Consider the following 19,811-nt stretch of genomic DNA (forward strand, 5'->3'; position numbering starts at 1 on the left):
AACATTTAAACGATCTCTGTATAAATGTCAGTAATTCCCACTTGTCTATTGTATGATTTCCTGTAGGCATCATGTAGAAATGAGAAAAGTTTTGAAGGAGGAGGGTATAGTAGCTTTATGGGAAAGGTGTTCCATGCATGAAGGGCAAGGTGGAAGAATGCATAGAGACTCTTGTGGGAGATGTGAACAAGTGGTGGTTGTAGCTTGCATCACTGGTGCAGTGAAGGGGTGAAATTTAAGATGCAAGAGCAGATATCTAGAGAAGATCAAAATTGTAAGAAGTCTTAAAGGGGAGGTTAAGCTTAAACTTGAGTGGAAAATGAGAAGCCATTGGAGAGATTAAACCAGTGAGAAAAAGGAGCAGGAGGATGACTTTTTAGCAACTGTTTCTTTTTTTTTAATGGTCTTGGGGGTGTTGATATCAAAAATCACTGTCAGATGTCTGGTGGTGGTACTGAGTTGGCCAATGAATCTTAAAAAAGGTCCATCATGGAGCCTTTCCTTGTAGTTAATGAAACTTTTTGAGAACGAGTCTGTGAGGGGGTGAGGTGCTGAGAGGAGAGATGAACATGCAGTCTCACAGACCCTTATGAAGCATTCCACAGAATGAGAGCTAGAGAACTGCTATGCTAGACTCATCTGTTTTCAGACAAATAGTTCAGTTTTAATCAGAGTGTATTTTCCATATATTACTTCAAGGGATCACTGGTTTCTCACCACTGGAGAACATAGGTATGTTGTCCACATCTGTCACTCAAGCGGGTGGTGACCAATCCAGGGGGTCTGCCCAGGTTTCATCACAACACAGAGCACAATTAATAGGTAAGAGGACTGTTTTTGTTGTGTGGCTCACTACTGCACAGAAATGGTCATCTAGCAGTGACCCAACCCAACACAGCAAATTAATTGATAAGGTTTGGACAGCATTGGCAGTTAGGAAGGAGAGTGGGTATGAGTGGGGAGAAAACTGATCAATCTGAACAGTAAAAGAGGTAGAACAATTCTCTCCATTCTTCTGCTCAGACAAAATAGACCTAAGACTGCACAGAACTCCCTTAAGCACTTACCATCTGAAAGCTTATCTTATGCAGTCCTGTCCAGATAGTATGCTCAGGGTGTGACTGGAATGGGCCAGTTGACTGCTTTGCACAGTTTACACTCTAAGTCTTGCTCTCCTCCCACTTTAGTCCAGAAGGAGGTGATTGCGCTAGTGGAGTGGACAGGGAATTTTGCTAGGCAGGGGAAGACAGCTAAGGAGGAAGGAAGACTGTGAAGAGAGAAAAGGGAGAACCTCACTGGCTGAAGGTGTTAAAATAAGATTCTTGTTGGCTGTCATCCTGCCTTGATTAGCAAATGAGAGGATGTACCATGAGTCTGATCTGGGAGCAAGAAAACATCTATGTTTCAAATAACCTTCTAGAAAGGTTAGAGAGATAAAGATGCACTTACTGGAATGAAATTGGGCCTGTCTTTGTTACCTACATCATCTTCTTCTACACTACACATGCCCTTAGCTTGGTTTCTGCAAGTTCTCCTATAGCAACACAGGCAACTTGTTTAGTTCACTTTTATGATCTGAAATAAGCAAAAATTAAACTGCAGAATTAAATAAGAAAAGAACACTGCTAGAGAAATTTTGCAGTTGCAGCAGCTTAAAAGACTTCTTTGTTGAAATGACACTTAAAAGTAGTTGCCACACCCCAGATATTGCTGCATGCGTATGGAGACATCCGCACTGCTCCTCCAGAGGAGATGTCTCTGCTCTATTGGCTCAGAGAATTGATACAGTCCAGCTATCAAGATCTTTCACTACATAAAGAAAGTTTATTTTGAAGGTTCCTAAAATTGTTTCTTCCCTTGATAGAAAATTTGGACATTTAAAATCAAGGTCACTAAGTAACCCAACCTACTCACCTGGATCTTGCTAACCAAACTCTAAAATTTCCTTTACACGCTGAGAAAACATCATCTGACTATTAAATACAAGTTAGGGCATGTCTATACTTGGAAATTTACCGGCATAATTATCCTGGTAAAACTGTGACAGTTGAAGGCAACTGCATCTGTGTTTTCCCCCTGAGGGGAAAGGCACCCTCAGCGGCAAGGGCACCCACTCTTAATTTTCTGGCTCCCTAGCCATCACCTCTCTTGTATGGAGACATGCACCCTCTCTCCTTCCTGACCGGTATTCCCAGATTGCACAGTTCCCTGTCTACACTGAATTCCCCAGCAAAGTCAGACTGCCTAAACAGGCCGGCTCCGCTGCTTTGCTTTCTCTTCAAGGGCTATCAAAAGAGTAAATGCCACAGCTATAAGTTGACACAATTCTTTCTAAGCCAGCACATGAATCATTGCCTGCCTTGTGGGCCAGTGGCATATGTGTGCATTTGGTGCAAGCAGCTCATGGCCCTTAGAGACTAAGTATGGGCTCTTGAGACCAGAGTGGCTGAATTGGAGGAAGTAAGGGAGACAGGGAGGTACATAACCAAGACTTTCCAGGACATAGTAGAGCTGTCCTATCCTCAGTCTGACAGCCTCTGTGCTATTGAGGAGGATGGAAGTCTTGAGGAAAGAGAACACCAAGCTGCAGTGGAGGGAAACAGTCCCATAGTTGGACCCTCCTTCCAGATGATGTCATGGTATCCTCTCACACTGAGGATACCCATCCAAGGGAGGGGACTCCTGTTATTAAGAAGAAACAAGTAATAGTAATGTGAGAGTCAATTATTAGAAATGTAGATAGTTGGGTTTGTGATGACCGGGAGAACCACATGGTGAATTGGCTAATGGGAGTGAAGGTTGCAGACCTCTCATGACATCTAGACAGACTTGGGTGAAGTGCTGGGGAGGAGCCGGTAATAGTGACCATAATGTAATTAAATTTAACATCCTTATTGGGGAGTGCCAAGGACATCCACCACAGGAGCATTTAACTTAAAAAAGGGAAGCTACACAAAAATCAGGAGACTAGTTAAATGGAAATGAAAAGGAACAGTTACAAGAGTGAACTGCCTGCAAGTTGCATGGAAACTTTTTAAAATCATAATAGAGCAGTGGTTCCCAAACTTTTAGCAACCTGTGAACCCCTTTCACTAAAACGTCAAGTCTCATGAACCCACTCCTAAAAATGAATATTTCCAGGGATTTTCTCCTTTACCTGAGTATAAATTATAAAAGCAGTGATCTTGGAACTATAAAATTTGTTTTTATGACAGGCTTATTACACACTATTTATCATTATAGTATTTTTATTACATTATGAAAACTGCAACACTCTTCCAAGATCTCACTTTCATAGCTTGTATCACTTTGAATAAGCCTGTTATAAGACAAGGCTTCTAGGTTTCATCAAGGAGTATCAGATATGAAACAGCATGAAGGTATTTAAGAAGCCAACTCGGAGTTCCTCCTACACAAGCATTCAGGTCTTGAGCAGTCCAGGCAAACAATGCACGTTACAACAAAGCTTAAACTTGTTCTTCATAATAATTTTAAAAACAATACTAGCTGCCTGTTTAATTTTAAAAACAGCAAAAAATCCACCTCCCTTTCCATTTCTTGTAAGGAGTCTTGAAGTTTAAATCTCCGCAGTGTGATAGATATGCTTGCTTTGATCTGCTGAGCTCTTGGAAGTCCAGGGGCTCCAGGCTGCTGGCCCCATGCTGCCCGGGGCCTGTTGGGACAGCTCTGTCCGACATTAGGGAATTTTTTCCCGAGAACCCCCTGTAACATTTTGCGAACTCCCAGGGGTTCACTCCAATTTGGGAACCACTGTAATACCTCTAAACCTTAAGCTATATGTATACAATAAACAAAATAAACGCAGTATGAGAACCAAAAAATGCCGTCATGGCTAAACAACAAAGTAAAAGGCAGTTAATGGCAAAACGACATTTTGAAAATTGGAAGTTAAATCCTAGTGGGGAAAATAGAAAGGAATTTAAATTCTGGCAAGTCAAGTGTAAAAGTGCAGTTAAGGAGGCCCAAAAGAATTTGAAGAGCAGCTAGCAAAAGACTTAAATTAACAGCAGGGTTTTTTTTTGTTTGTTTGCTTTTGTTTTTTTTAAAGTACATTAGAAGCAGGAAGCCTGCCAAACAGTCAGTGGGGCCACTGGTGAATTGAGATACTCAAGGAAGACAAGGCTTTTATGAAGAACCTAAATTAATTCTTTGCATGCGTTTTCACTGCAATGGATGTGAGGGAGATTCCCACACCTGAGCCGTTCTTTTTAGGTGACAAATATGAGGAACTGTCCCAGATTGAGTTGTCAATAGAGGAGCTGTTGGAATAAATTGATAAATTAAACCATAAGTCACTAGGGCCGGATGGCATTCATCCATCAGTTCTGAAAGAACTGTGGTATGTGACCTATCACTTAAAATCAGTGTCTTTACCAGATGACTGTCAGATAGCTAATATGCCAATTTTTAAAAAAGGCTTCAGAGGCAAACCTGGCAAATTACAGGCTGCTAAGCCCACCTTCAGTACCAGGCTAATTGGCTGAAACTATAGTAAAGAATTATCAGCTTCATAGATGAACATGATATGTTGGGGAAGAGTCAACATAGCTTTGAGGCATATTTTCCTTTTACAAATCTCTGAGAATTCTTTAAGGAGGTCAGCAAACTTTAGACAAGAGTGATCCAGGGGATAGTGTACTGGACTCAAGAAAGCTTTTGACAGTGTCCCTCATCGAAGGCAGGCAATTGGGATAAGAGGGAAGTTCCTCTTATGGATCGGTAATTGCTTATAAGATAGAAAAAAAGAGTAGGTTTCAGAGTAGCAGCCGTGTTAGTCTGTATTCGCAAAAAGAAAAGGAGTACTTGTGGCACCTTAGAGACTAACAAATTTATTAGAGCATAAGCTTTCGTGAGCTACAGCTCACTTCATCGGATGCATTTGAGTAGGAATAAATGGTCAGTTGTCACAATGAAGAGTGATAAATAGTGGGCGCTCTCAAGGATTTGTACTGGGACCAGTGCTGTTCAACATATGCATGAATAATCTGGAAAAAGGGTAAATATTGAGGTGGCAGAGTTTGCAGACAATACAAAATTACCCAAGATAGTTACTCCAAAGCTGCCTGCGAAGTTAGAAAGGAATCTTAGAAAGCTGACCGGCTGGACATCAAAAATGGCACATGAAAATTAGTGTTGATAAAGGTAAAGTAATGCACATTGGAAAACTTAATCCCAACTATATATACAAAATGATGGGGTCTAAATTAGCTGTTACCACTCAAGAAAGAGGGGTTAGAGTCATGGATGGCTTTCTGAAAACATCTGTTCCACGTGCAGCAGCAGTCAAAAAAGCTAACACTGTTAGGAACCATTAGGAAGGGGCTAGATAATAAGACAGAAAATATAATACCACTATATATGTCCACACCCTGAATATTGTATGCAGTTCTGGTCATTCCATTTAAAAAAGGTATATATTGGAAAAGATACAGAAAAGGGCAACAAAAACGTTTAGGGATGTGGAACAGCCTCCATATGAAGGGAGATTAAAAAGACTGCGAATATTCAGTTTGGAAAAGAGATGACTAAGAGGGAATATGATAGAGGTCTATAAAATCATGAATGGTGTGGAGAAACTGAATAAGGACATGTTGTTTGCCTCTTCACATAACACAAGAACCAGAGGTCACCCTATGAAATTAATAGGCAGCAGTTTTAAAGCAAATAGAATGTAGAGAGTCAAACTGTGGAACAAGTTTGAGTGGGTTCAAAAACTAATTAGACAAGTTCACAGAGGATAGGTCAATCAATGGCTGGTCAATCAAGATGGTCAGGGATGCCACCTATGCTCTGGGTGTCCCTTAACCTCTGACTGCCAGAAGGTGGGACTGGATGACAAGGGATGGATCACTTGATAATTGACCTGTTATGTTCATTCTCTCTGGAGCTCTAGATACTAGGCTAGAGGGATCGTTGACCCAGTATGGCCATTCTTATAGATTCATAGATATGAAGGTCAGAAGGGACCATTATGATCGTCTAGTCTGACCTCCTGTACAATGCAGGCCACAGAATCTCACCCACCCACTCCTGTGATAAACCTCTCACCTATGTCTGAGCTATTGGAGTCCTCAAATCATGGTTTAAAGACTTCAAGGTGCAGAGAATCCTCCAGCAAGTGACCCATGCCCCATGCTGCAGAGGAAGGAGGAAAAAAAAAAACCACAGGGCCTCTTCCAATCTGCCCTGGAGGAAAATTCCTTCCCGACCCCAAATATGGCGATCAGCTAAACCCTGAGCACGTGGGCAAGACTCATCAGCCAGATACCCAGGAAAGAATTCTCTGTAGTAACTCAGATTCCACCCCATCTAACATTCCATCACAGGCCATTGAGCCTATTTATCATGAATAGTTAAAGATCAATTAATTTCCAAAATCATGTTATCCCATCATACTGTCTTCTCCATAAATTATATTACATATTCTTAAGGTAAAAGCATTACAGAGAAAACGTATTAAAAACAATAAAAGAATCTACACACACATTTAATAAGGTTACCAGATATCACTCCCTGACTCCAATAAGGGCTCTGGCTGGTTAAAAGTCTTTCCGACCCCGCCTAGGGGTTTTTCTGTTGTCACAAATTTGGAATAGCTGTTAGCTCAGAACAAGTATGCCCACGAATCAGAGATTTCCTTCTTTTTCTCGTTCAAATCTTGGGGCTTGTCTGCACATAAATTGCTACGGTAGCACAGCTGTATCACTACAGTGAAGACACTATGTTGACAGGAGGGTTTCTCCCATCAGTGTAGGTACTCAACCTCCCCAAGAGGTGGCAGTTAGGTCAACAGGAGAATTCTCCCATCATCCTAGCACTGTCTACACCTGGGGTTAGCTGGTTTAACTGCATCGCTCAGGGGTGTGGATTTTTCAAATGCCCGACCAACATAGTTATATTGACCTAATTTCCTAGTATAGATCAGGCCTTTGATCTTTTCTCATCTAACAGATGCTAGCAGACAATGGGTTTTTCTGCAGGGCACTTCCTTCAGCTTCAAAAAGATGGGTCCAGAGATGCGTAATTTGCATTCCCTTCCTCCCAAGTATTTCCTAGGAAACTTACTCAACTGAAAATTTGATCTTGCTGTAAGAGAGTTCTCTGAACTCATAACACTTGCCAGGGTTTACATTAGTCCTGCCTCCCCCTTAAAGAAGTTGCATATAATTCCACCATAATACATCCGCATTTGCATTTTTAATATATTGAACTAAAATACTTATAATTAATAGAATAATGCTTAACTTAATTCAATAAGATTTGCCCAGGATGTTAGAGGAAATTGCCATATCTGACACAATAACTATTCAGATAAATTTCATTGTGTAGACAAGCCCTTAGGCATAACTAGTTTGGAACCTTTCTAATTGAACTAAGATCATGTCTAAACACAGAAACTGGAGTAATTTATTGCCAAAAACCACAGTTACTGCAGAGTTATGTTTGACCAGCAGTGCCTCAAACCTCGAAGGCACCAGTATTTAAACATCTGGAAACCAGGAAATAACGAATTAAGGTGAAATAACTCTGTACTTTCTGGGTTTAAAGACACAAATTTAAGGTACGAGATTATCTCGAAAATGAATATTCAACACCAGGGACTAAGGTAGACTTTGGAATGAGAAGAACACCTTATAAGATGAATGGATGAGTTCACACCTCTGAAAGCTATTGTGTCAAGATGTACTAATCTCCGTATACATGTGGATTTTATTTCAGAGTAGCAGCCGAGTTAGTCTATATTCGCAAAAAGAAAAGGAGTACTTGTGGCACCTTAGAGACTAACCAATTTATTTGAGCATAAGCTTTCGTGAGCTACAGCTCACTTCATGAAAGCTTATGCTCAAATAAATTTGTTAGTCTCTAAGGTGCCACAAGTACTCCTTTTCTTTATGTGGATTTTAGAGCATTTTGAATATGTAAAAGCAGCTCATGTTGTGGGGCACTGTATACTGGGAACCTCTTGGCCAAATGAGTCCAGGGCGTTCCACTAACTCTACTCCTGGCTCTAATGTTGTGCAACAATATTCTGATGGAGTGGTATTGCCACCACAGTTAAGGCTTTACCAGGATTTCCATTTTAATTGGGGTGGAAAAAGATCTACATAAAGTCTGTCTTTTGGGTTAGAGTAGAATTTCTAAATGTTGATTGTAGTTCATGTGCTGTTCAATTTTATTATAGCAGTTTTTTGTGGAATAATGTAATCTGAAGTTTCCTATGACTTTTTAAATGGGCCATGTACCTAACACTATTCTAGTGTCTGTCACTTCCCTTTTCCACAGAAACTACAGCATTTAGAGGTTGATAGGTGTGAATCTTTTGGTTTCCATAGACTAGATGAACTATTGTAGAAAGGTCAAATTTGTTTTCTGTGTTTTTTTTTCATAATAAACAACTCTTTTTACTGGGGACAGTATACTGGCACCTTATTAATCAAAGTTGGCTTACTTTAGTACTTAAATTAGGGCTCTCTTATGGCTGGATTCCCTGTCAGCTCCAGACTGGATTATTGTAGTGCATTTTGCATAGGATAGCTTGGTTTTAAATTCTTCATTTAAAGCAGTGTCTAAAAAAATTTCTTTAAATCAACTGTGTTCAATCTTTTTTCCGCAAAACAAAAGTCAATTCCCATCTGTTGGTGGTAAAGCTAAACCATTTGTATCTATTTTCATATAGGTTAGCTGCTTCCCAGGCTAAAACTGCTGTTTAATAAACATTACTTATCTCCTTCGAGCAATGACTTGTCTTATTTTTTCTTCAGTCTTCATTTTTATGCTACAGTAAAAAGGGAAACTATTTCTAATTCATTAAACAATAATTTATAAAAATGTAGGGTGAGGGATTATGTTCTCTGTGCCTGGGTAACCTTAATTATGCCCCCTCATATATTAATTATGACACTTTGATTACACAACCACATATCTTTTTCACAGGAACCTCTGCTTCATTCACTGCAACAGGCATCTATTCAATATTTCTTCTTATCCTCATCACTGAATATGTAGCCTCAAAAGCTGCACCTGAATACATTTTAAAAAAAAAATCCTCTTATACTTTTGTATTGTGCTCATCACCATAGTATCTGGTGTCTCAAACATTAATTAATTTATCTTCATAACACTCCTGTGAAGTAGGAAAGTACTGTTATTCCCCTTTTACAACTGAGGAGCTGAGAGACAGATTAAGGCCCAAATTTGCTAATGTTGGGTCCTCAGTGACAGAGACACCTGTGGCCTAATTGTTTTTCAGAGGTGCTGAGTAACCTTAGTTTACACTAACTCCAGTAGGAGTAGGAGTTGTGTTCTCTGCTTCTGAAAATTAGGTCTTTTGAGTCTCAAATCTGACACCCAGAAAACGAGGCGCACACAGTGGCTACCTCCAGAAAATTTGCTTTAAAAATCAGGGCCTTAAAGGTATTTAGGCATTGCTGCGCTCAGCACTCTGCCTGATTTAGGTGTCTAATCTCCTTTTAAAGGTTTAGGTTTAAGTGACTTGTCCAATGTCACATTAGAAGTCTGTACAGAAAACCTGAATTGTGGCATTTTTTAAACCTTAGCTTTGCAACCTTAACTACTATTTTTAATGTAGTTTAGAATGATAGGTCTTTGTGCTTGGCTTGAGTATTTGGGAGTAGCTCCATTTAGCAAATACTGAAGCCAAGCACAAAAGATTTAGCATACTAATTTTGTGAGAAGCATTGTGGCTAAGTAACGAGCTTTAGGTTCTTCATATTAGACAACTGGGTCCTAGTTCCAGCCCTTAAAGAAGTTCTTGTTTAAGTGCTCCATTAACTCACCTGTAAAAGGACAGAATGCTAACCTACCTCCTGTGGCCTTGCTCAATAAAAAAGGGTTGTGAAGTATACAGAGTAGTTAACATCAGTTGGGGAACAGGTGAGTCCAGGTTTGCTGGCTTCCAGCCCAGGACACAGGTTTTCATCTGTTAATTCACTATTTTTAAAAAAAGCAAGGGGTGAAGACTAGGTTTAAAAATGCATTTTTAAAATGGTATTGAAGCATGTGTGTTACTCTTCTCACTGCATGTACCTAATGTGGATAATTTTTGTGATGATATTTTAATTTGTGCTTTTTTTCCCCTCCCTCCCCCCTTTCAGTGCTTGCACCTCCTCCACCATTGCCACCACCAATACAGGGATATGCCTTTAAACCTCCTCCTCGACCAGATTTTGGTACTTCTGGAAGAACAATCAAACTACAGGCCAACTTCTTTGAAATGGACATTCCTAAAATTGATATCTACCATTATGAATTGGATATAAAGCCAGAGAAATGCCCTAGAAGAGTTAACCGGTAATATCATTATACTTTGCATTCCCCCAGTTTTATTTATGTTTTCCCTCCATTTACACTTTTAAAAAAGAGGAACTTTTAGAAGCTAGGTTCCTGTACAAGCTTTCACATAGGGCACCTGGGGACATGGCTATCCTTGTTCATCAGATATGGTAGTATCTTCCCATTTGAATATGTCCTGCTTTATGATATCCATCAGCAAGCATTATTTCTGTTAGTTTTGGTTTCTCCAAGTCTTCCTATACCAACCTAGAAATCCCACCTTACTTTTATGGTGGTTGTAGCTTATTTTGAGTGAAGTTTTCAGCTTTTGATCCAAAATTACTGGTGGCATAGGCAGGCACAACTCCATTAGCTTGAGTGGAGTTATTCCAGTTTATACAAGCTTTGAATTTGACCATTGTTGTTTACTGCTTAGTTCATAACTAAGTGGAGTCAGCTAGCAAGCCCCTTAAAAGGGGAGGTGATATTACCAACAATTTGTTTTCCTGTCTTCACCTACTGACAGGGGGAAGTAAACCCATTTGTCTGTGCTGGTATAAGAGGACTTTGGAGAAACTAAATTATAACAGGTAAGAAATTACCCTCCTTCATCATCTTCTGTATTAATGGAAGATATGCAAATGAAAACAGATAGTGAGGCCAAAAAGATATGGATCAATTTTGCAAATTACTCTTGGCCAGGGAAGCAAGATAAATAGTATTTTTCAATTCACCTGTTACAAGTATTGTAGTGCAGTCTCTTTATTATGAAAGTGCAATTTACAAATGTAGAATTTTTTTTAACCTAACTGCACTCTTATTAGACAATATTTAACATGCATGGAATACAAATAGCTGTTCCAGCCTGCACCTTCCTGCTCTGTTGGATTATTTTTAAATGTAATATTTTAAAAACAGTTTAAAAATTGTATTTAACTTAAAAACAAACATAATGGGCTAAGATCAACACTGTAGAAACTCCATTGGGCCAATTTATCTTCTTCCACCAGTGCAACTCTATTGATTTCAGTGGAGTTGCATCAGTGTAAGAGAGTACTTGAAAAAAATCTAAGTGGAGGTTGTTTAAAAATTATGAAGAGTCTTGGCAACTGACGTAATGGTGACCACGTCAGTGCAGATCAGGGCAAATCATGTTCACAACAGGTAGTTGCTTATATAACGTTGAATACATACAAGTGTTTGCTCAGATCTGCCTTAACTTGTCAGTAGCCGTCATGATATGGTGATGAAGGCCATCGTAAGAACCTGGATGAAGAGACACTGTTTACTGGAAATGAAGATCCTATTTGCATTTTTCATAATTCCACGCTATATCTGTTTTCCCAATGCAGTGTGGGAAGAAAAAAGAATTTATTTACAAACCTAGTGAAGTCTGAATTTTTTGCTTCAGACTCAAACAGAAAACTTAATTTGCTTACAGTTAATATTGCTCAACCCCAAATCCCATGAACACCATTGCGAAAGATGATTGGAAGACAAAGTTGGAGAAATTCATAAGGCATAAAATTGTAATAGTGAGTGTTATTAACCATCAGAACAATTTACCTAGTAATGTAATGGATTCTCTATTGAAGTATTTAAATCTAAGAGGATCTCTTTGGAGGAGATAAAAGGAATCAAAGTGGTTATCTTTCTAAAACAATATGTCATAGCTAACTCAGAAGTTACAGGCTTGATGCTGAAATTACTGAGTGCGGTTTTATTGTCTATGTTATGGAGGGCAGACTTGATAACAAAAATGGTCCCTTCTTGCCTTAAAAAAAAATCTAAATTTATGAAATGTCAAGGAAATCGCCAATTAAGGCAATATTCATTCTTCACACTACTTAAACACACTCAGACTTCTGTCTCAGGGTTTTGTACTGGCACATACCACTCTAGTATGTACCTCCCATGTTAACTAGATTTTGAAGATGAAGTGCCTCATGGATTTCAACTTAAATGTACTTACAGTCTCAGTAATGTCCTTCAGGAGATTTAAACCCAGATGTTTGGAATAAAATAATTCCAATAGACTACAAATTCCACTACAAACTCATTTGCATATCTAACATATAACCAGCTACAGTACACATTCCAAATTCCTCTACATCATACTCTAATGCACAACCTATAATTCCAATCACACTTAAATTTATAGTCTTAATAGTTATATGTACTGGTAAACACTGTTGTTGTTACATGAAAAAGTATGAGCTCACCTACTCCTAAGGGCATTCTGTGCCAAAAAATTAAAAATTTTGTGCAAAATATTTTAAAATTCTGCAAATTTTATTTGTCAAATAAATGCGGAGGCTCCATCATAGTATTGGGGAGCACATGCCACTGACTGCATAGAGATGGGAGATCTCTGTGCAGCTTCCCCTAGGACGTGGACCCAGCGGTGATGCTGCACCCAACCCTGACACTGCACAAGGTCTGGCTTGCCCCAGAGCCATGCCCTTCTGTTCCAAGTGCAGCAGGTGTGGGCAGGCAGGCTCAGCAAGGCAGGATCCAAATGTGGAAAGGCTTAGTGTGGGGGAGGGGGGATCCAGGTGTAGATTGAGAAGGTTATGGGTGGGGCAATCTGGGTGTGGGTGGCTCAGTGAGAGATCCAGGTGTGGGGGGGTATCTGGATGCATAGATGCTTGTTGGGGTGGGGGGGGTTCTGGGTGCAGTGGTAATGGGACTCTGCAAGGGGGTCCAGGTGAAGATAGTTGGAGCTCAGCAGAGGGTGGGGGGTGTCTGGGTGTTGCGGGGAGGGTCTGGGTATGAGGGGAATCTGGATGCTTGGGGGTTGGACGGATGGGAGAGCAGCTCCCTGTACAGTGACCCCTCCCCCTGCAGCTGAGGAGCGATTGGGTGCAGGGAAGGAGGGGAAAGAGTTTGCAGAGCTTCCTACAGCTGGGGGAGAAATCTGGGGGTGGGTCTAACACAGCCCCAGATGCCATGTAGGGAAAGAGGAAGTCCCGTCCTCCCCAGCCCAGCTGGTACTAGCATTACAGACTAGGAGCCACAAGCTGGGTCTTCCCCAGTCCTGCCCTCTGCCCCACAGTGATTTACCTCTCTGCCGGCTGCCCTGGGCACCCAAAATATACTGCTGAGGAGGGTTGCATGACCGCTTTTGTGACTTCCCTTTGCTTTCCCATCAGAAAGTTATTTTTTCTGTGGGGAAGCAAAGAAAACTACGGGGGACATAAATTCTCCGCATGCGCAGAGGTGCAGAATTCCCCCAGGAGTAGAAGTCAGAGTCAAGATTGTTGTTTGAGTGTGATGCAGAGGAATTTGGTGTATGCATTGTGCACAGCCCCAAATCATTCCCTCTCCTAAATTCTTCCTTTCCCGATGCTGTCCTGCTGCCTAGCCCATCAGTTGTGTTCTGCAGATGGGAGCCATGGAGAAGAGCAGCTTGTATTACGTACGTGTTCTATCTCATAGAATAAACTGTAGGTAAAACACTGGGGCTATAAACTTTCCAGTGAGAAATCAGGATCAAATTTAGTAGTCCCAAGAAACAAACAGTTTGGTCTATGAAATTTTCTTTGCATAAAATCAACTTCCATTGTCTCCTCAGATGAATAAAACGAATATGATCTTTCATGCTGAGCTGTTGATAACCCTTCATGTAATAGCCATTGTTTTTTTTGTTTCCTCTTGATTACATAAACATATTGGGGTTCTTTTGGTATTCTGTTCAAATTATGTGATAACTTAATTTTCTTTATATTTTCAGAGAAATAGTTGAGCATATGGTCCAGCACTTTAAAACACAGATCTTTGGGGATCGTAAACCAGTATTTGATGGAAGAAAAAACCTTTATACAGCTATGCCACTTCCTATTGGGAGGGATAAAGTAAGTTTTAAAAATAAATTTCTAGCCAGAGGTTTTAATATAATGGCTTCTCACATTGTGACTTCAAGCCTTTTAGGTACCAAGTGATTTTATACTTAGAGTAAATTCCTAGACAAAGACCAGTCTTATTAGGGCATTCTGACACAAATTCCAGATAAAATAACTTGCACTGTGACTGTGGTCTGAGTTCATATTATAATACTTGTCCATTTAGAATGCAAGCCCTTCAGGGTAGGGACAATTTTATTATTCATGGCTTGCATTATGGTAGTGCTCAGAGGCTCAAACTAATATTAGGGCTTCATTGTGCTAGATACTGTACAAATTTTCAGTGAGAGATCCTGAAGAGGTCGCTTACAGTTGAAATAGACAAGATAGACAAAAGGTGAGAAGGGAAACAGAGATTTGGAGAGATGAAGTGAGTTGCTCAAGGTCACACAGCAGATCAGTGGCAGAGTTAGGAATAGACCTTGGGGCTTCCTAAGCACCAGTCCAGTGTTGTATATGCTAAACCACACTGTCTCCAACTGTCTCTTACCATGTGTTTGTACAGTACCTAGCTCAACCAGATCTCTAGTCATTACCATTATACAAATGTCTACTATTTTATGATATCAAATAGGTGTGCTACAGAAAAGATTGGATTATGCCCCTATCTTATCGAACAGTTGTTACTTAACCACAAACTAATATCTAAGAAAACTATGAATTGAGGATTTAAGATTCTTAGCGACCAAAAGACTCTTTATCAAATTCTTCGCTTAAATTTTTTCTGTTTACTTCTTAGAAGATTTCTTCTTCTGTGTTGCTACAGAATTTAACTCAAGCAAGAATCTCTAATCTAAAGTATTCTCAGCAAATGTACTTCTAACTGCTAAAGCTGTCTTCGTGGGTTTGGCAAGTCCTATTGAAGCCTATACTGCAAAAGTTAATTTGCAACAGTGGTATTGCCCAGCGTGTGTATTTTTTAGTGTCCATTCTATGACAAATAAAAATATTTTAAACTATGCATTTAACCAGAAAAACAAATATAAAATACCATGTATATGTCTGGTGGATAAGCTAATGCTGGTGTTGAATCTCTGAGTTCCTTACTTTTTGTTTTACTGTAACCTCAGTATTGAATTAACCTAGATGTGTTGCGTTTAGTTTAGTTTTTTTTTATTTGAGAAATTGCTTGTGCTTAATGATAGCATTTAAATGGTCCTAATTACATTTAATATCTTGAATAAGCTCTTCAGGGCAGGGACGGTCATCAAACATGTTTGTGAAAGGGAGCCCTACTCTTGATGCTTTAAATTCAAAAGTCTGTCTGTATTAAATGATATGTGGAGGGAATTAAGTATGGCAACAATTTCTCAGCAGGAAACATATTTATTTCTCATCTAGATTTGCCATTCCTATGGGTTGCCTTCTGTTCAGCTGTATGGAGTTGAGGTCAGACCTGGCATTCTGGGTAGAGATGATATTCCTCTCAAAATGGGGAAAGCCTCAATTGCAGCTGCCAGGGGAAGACACAACAGGCAGATCCTCAGAATTCTTGCTCTACCTTTCCCCCGAGCACACATTTGCAAAAACTGACCTCAAATTCCTGCACTCAAAAACTTTAGTTTTAGTTAAAAATTAAGCATGAAAAATGTCTCAAAAGCTATGAGAATGAAAATGGGGGGTGTAATTCCAGTGTTTTGCTTCAAAGTGAATATTGTAATTATAATTTGGAAGAAGTATTCAGGTGTGAGGGGTGTACCTGGCCCTTTGTGGTCCTCTGTTGGAGGCTCATCAGTCCTACTATATCCTCCTCTTTCCCCCCAGGAAGGAGCAGCAAAGGTGGGTCCTCCAGGCCTACCTAGAAAGGCTGCACGGAAGCATAAAATCAGATCCTAGTACGCTGAGATAAAAGGAGCTGCAGGGCCTGAGGTGATCAGTTCCTGGCTGGGACCAGAAGGGTGAGGAAGGGTGTGCTTCTCTGGCCACAGGAGCTTGACTGGCTGCCTTTACTGGACCTAAAAAAGAGAGGACCTGAAATTTCTATCTCCCTTAGGGTTAAAGGGACTAGATGGGAAGAGGCCCAGGGAAGGCAGCAGCAGCTAATTGATGGGATTAAAGGAAGCAGTACTGTACATGGCTGCTGTTTATAGGGTCCCTGGGTTGGGAACTGGAATAGTGGGTGGGTCTGGGTTCCTCCACCAGTCACTGGGGAAGTGACCTAAGCCCTGAGAAGGGGACAAAGCTTGTTTAGAAGCCTGAGTGAAGGGTGGGATTTAAAGAACCCTGAGATGGGGCTGAAGACCCTGGTGAGGACCAACAGTTTGTTGAACTCTTGGCTGCACCGGAAGGGGTTCATTCATTTTGACTCTGTGAGTTGGCTGGAGGGAAGAGACACTGAAGAGCTGCTGGGGATCCCCCACAGCTCCCCAGCCGCCACAGGCGGGTGTCCCTCCCAGCCACAGGGCATGAGCCACAGCTCCCATCCACAGCAGGGCAGGGTGCTTGACCCTCCTCCCTCCCCGTTTTGTCATGGGCATTTTTAATAAAAGTCAGGGACAGGTCATGACTTCCATTAATTTTTGTTCATTGCCCGTGACCTGTCCATGACTTTTACTAAAAACGTCTATGAGAAAATCGTAGCTTTAGCTATAAGTTGCTGAGGTTAAACTAACTCCAGCTGTTTGATTTACAGCAATAACTCCCTCTGTTATCTAACAAAACTTTTAAATAAGTTAACTGTTGGGTAGAACCCTGGTATAATGGGGGACACTCGCCTCTTGTAAGCGCCTCTTAGAGGCAGGGTGTGATACTACAGGACAGCAGCGGCCGCTGAGGAGCTGCTGGGGATCCCCTGCCACCCATGGGGACTGGGGAGCCCCGGTGGACCCCTGCCACTCTTGGCGGCAGGAGTACCCCGCAGCTCCTGGCCACAAGGGGAGATGGGGGTACCCTGAAGCTCCCAGCCACTGTGGACTGAAGTCGTGGAGGTCTGCGGAAGTCAAGGATTCGGTGCCTTCTGCGACCTCTGTGACCAAATCGTAGCCTTACTGATAGTTTACAAAGGACTAATGGCAGAATGTTTTAATCTCATGCAGCATGTGTGTGTTCTGAGCAAAATTTTTATGTATATAATTGGCTCACAATTAGACAAAAACCTTAAATTAACTTTCCTCTTCTTCCCAATAAAAACAAAGGTGAGGAACAAGACAGAGTTTAGGGACTTTTTTCCTTAATGTTTCTCCTAACATATGTAAAATTTTGTCTGTAAAGTAAAAATGCATGGGGGTTAATAAATTGATTTAATTACCCTGGAAGAAACCTCTAATATAAAGAAACATAAGCCAGTTTAAATCATGCTTAAACAGATTTAGTCTGAGGTAAATTATCGCATGAAGTTAATTTGATCCAAGTTCAGTTGAAACCTGTTGGTGTATATATTAAGTGTTTGCTTCAGGATAATTAGAGAGAGAGTGTGTGTGTGTGTGTGTGTGTGTGTGTAAGGTTAAGGACTGGAGGCTTTTACTGGAGTAGGGCAAGACGTGTATGACAGAGAAAGGTTTGTTAAAATTTTCTAGTTTTAGCTTCTCATGGGGCATTTTCCACCAATCCATGTCAATGCAATGAATGCCCCCTTACCCGTCCTAGGTTATGTTTTACAGTTTAAAGGATTGGGATTATCCACCCTCTCCCTTCATGTACCCTTAGCCACCATCATGGCCTTTCACCCTTGTAAAGAAAAGATTCCTGAAAGGCCTCCAAAATCTTTACCCTCACATACGGGATCCCACTCCAGCTTGGGACTCCAGCCTGGTACTCTGCTCCCTTACAAGACTGCCATTTGAACCAATGGCAATGTGCTCTGGTATTCATTTATCCATGAAAACAGTATTTCTTGTTATTATTACCTCTGCTCGATGGGTAAGAGAAATTGGCGTGCTCATGGCATAACCCTTGTACACGATTTTTAATAACGATAAGGTTACCTTATGTCCACACCCAAAATACCATCTTCCTTCCATGTAAATCAACCAATCCACCTTCCCTGCTTCTTTCCAAAACCAAACAGCAACCAGCAGGAGGTGGCATTGCATTTTATCAAGACAGAACTAAACCTTTCAGACAGTCACCACTCTTATTCCTATCAACGGTGAAAAGATTGGAAGGCATGGCTGTTTGTAAACAATGTCTTTCCAAGTGGATGTTGCAGCGTATACACCTCTCCCACCACCTACACAATAGACAACCTCCTCCTGGAACTCAAGCACATTCCACTTGGTCTCTTGCCACGTCGATTGCCTTTCTCAACATTTTCAAAGCAGCCACATGGGCATCCGCAGATACTTTTAGCCATCTCTGCATGATTAGTTATGACATAGCATCAGATGCCCTTCTAAGACATACTGTCCTATCATCTGTATTAATTAAGCCACAGCCCTCCAATTAGGGACGCTGCTTTATAGTCACCTACAGTGAAGCACCCATAGACACCTCACTCGAAGAAGAAGAGTTTACTCACCCTGTGCAGTAACTGAGGTTCTTTTGAGATGTGTGTACCTATGGGTGCACTACCTGCCCTCCTCTTCTCTGCTTTGGAGCTGAAAGATACTCTCTTCAGTAGAGAAGGAACTGGTTGAACCACACACCGATATATAGATAGATGGATAGATAGATGCTGCTCATGGCGCAAGACAGAGAGGTGGGTATGTGCAGTCCAGTAGGCACTGCTACCAAAGATCTCCAATCCCAGGGATGGGGGGCACTACAATACCCACAGTGGAAAACCCACAGGGACACACATCTCGAAGAACCTCAGTTACTGCACAGGGTTAGTAACCTTCTCTTCTGTTAATGCCACAAATGTCAAGTTACTTAACCTTTCTCTGCCTCACTTTTTCATCTGTAAATTAGAATAACAATACCAACTACAATGGGGCACCAAGAGGCTTATTTCATTAATGTCTAAGGCCTGGCCTACTCTTAAAATTTAAGTCAACATAGCTATGGCACTCAGGGGTGTGAACAGTGCACACCCATGAGCACCATAGGTATGCTGACCTAGCTCCTGATGTAAATATAGGTAGGCAGATGGAAGAATGCTTCTGTTGCCCTCGCTACCGTCGCTCAGGGAGGTAGTGTTTTGTATAGTGATGGAAAAAACGCTTTTTCGTTGCTGCAGACTGTGTCTACGCTAAGGGATTATGCCAGCACAGTTATGGTGCTGTAGCTATGTTGCTATAGTCCCCATAGTGTTGACATGGCCTGCTGTTGTGATTTTCAAAGGAACTTAAGGGAGTTAGGTGCTCTACTTCCATTGAGCTTTGAGTGCCTATCTCCCTAAGGCTTGTTTGAAAATCCAACCTGAAGCATTTTAGGTTCTTGAATGAAAGGACCTATATATGATCAAATTATTCTTATTACTCCATTCTTATTTAATATGTATTTTGTAAATGGAGAAACTGAGCCACAGAAAAAGCAACTTCCCTGGAATCATACACTGAGTCATTGGTAGAGCTGGGATCAGAAGTCAGGAGTTCCTGTCTCCAGCTACCGTTTTCTAACACTTGATATACTGCTTTTCATTATTACTCCAAAGGGAATTCTGCACCAAAAAATTTAAAATTCTGTGCAAAAAAAAAAATTATGCACACAATATTT

The 19,811-nt window shown here is 40.8% G+C and overlaps 1 protein-coding gene across 4 annotated transcripts in view; it reads left to right on the top strand.

The window, feature by feature from the left end:
* Window positions 1-19,811, top strand: part of AGO2 (argonaute RISC catalytic component 2) — a 108,876-nt gene that overhangs the window by 21,365 nt on the left and 67,700 nt on the right. For 2 of the 4 annotated variants that reach the window (XM_043507299.1, XM_038393169.2), the window contains exons 2-3: window positions 10,137-10,332; window positions 14,048-14,168. The exons of 1 other annotated variant lie outside the window; for it this stretch is intronic. In XM_043507299.1, the coding sequence (XP_043363234.1) occupies window positions 10,137-10,332; window positions 14,048-14,168 (317 nt within the window). Of the gene's footprint in view, window positions 1-10,136; window positions 10,333-10,840; window positions 10,905-14,047; window positions 14,169-19,811 lie in introns of those variants that run through there. One more of the 4 variants, XM_038393170.2, reaches the window with a different exon arrangement.

Source organism: Dermochelys coriacea, chromosome 2 (genome assembly GCF_009764565.3).
Source record: "Dermochelys coriacea isolate rDerCor1 chromosome 2, rDerCor1.pri.v4, whole genome shotgun sequence".
In the NCBI taxonomy this organism is placed as follows: domain Eukaryota; kingdom Metazoa; phylum Chordata; order Testudines; family Dermochelyidae; genus Dermochelys; species Dermochelys coriacea.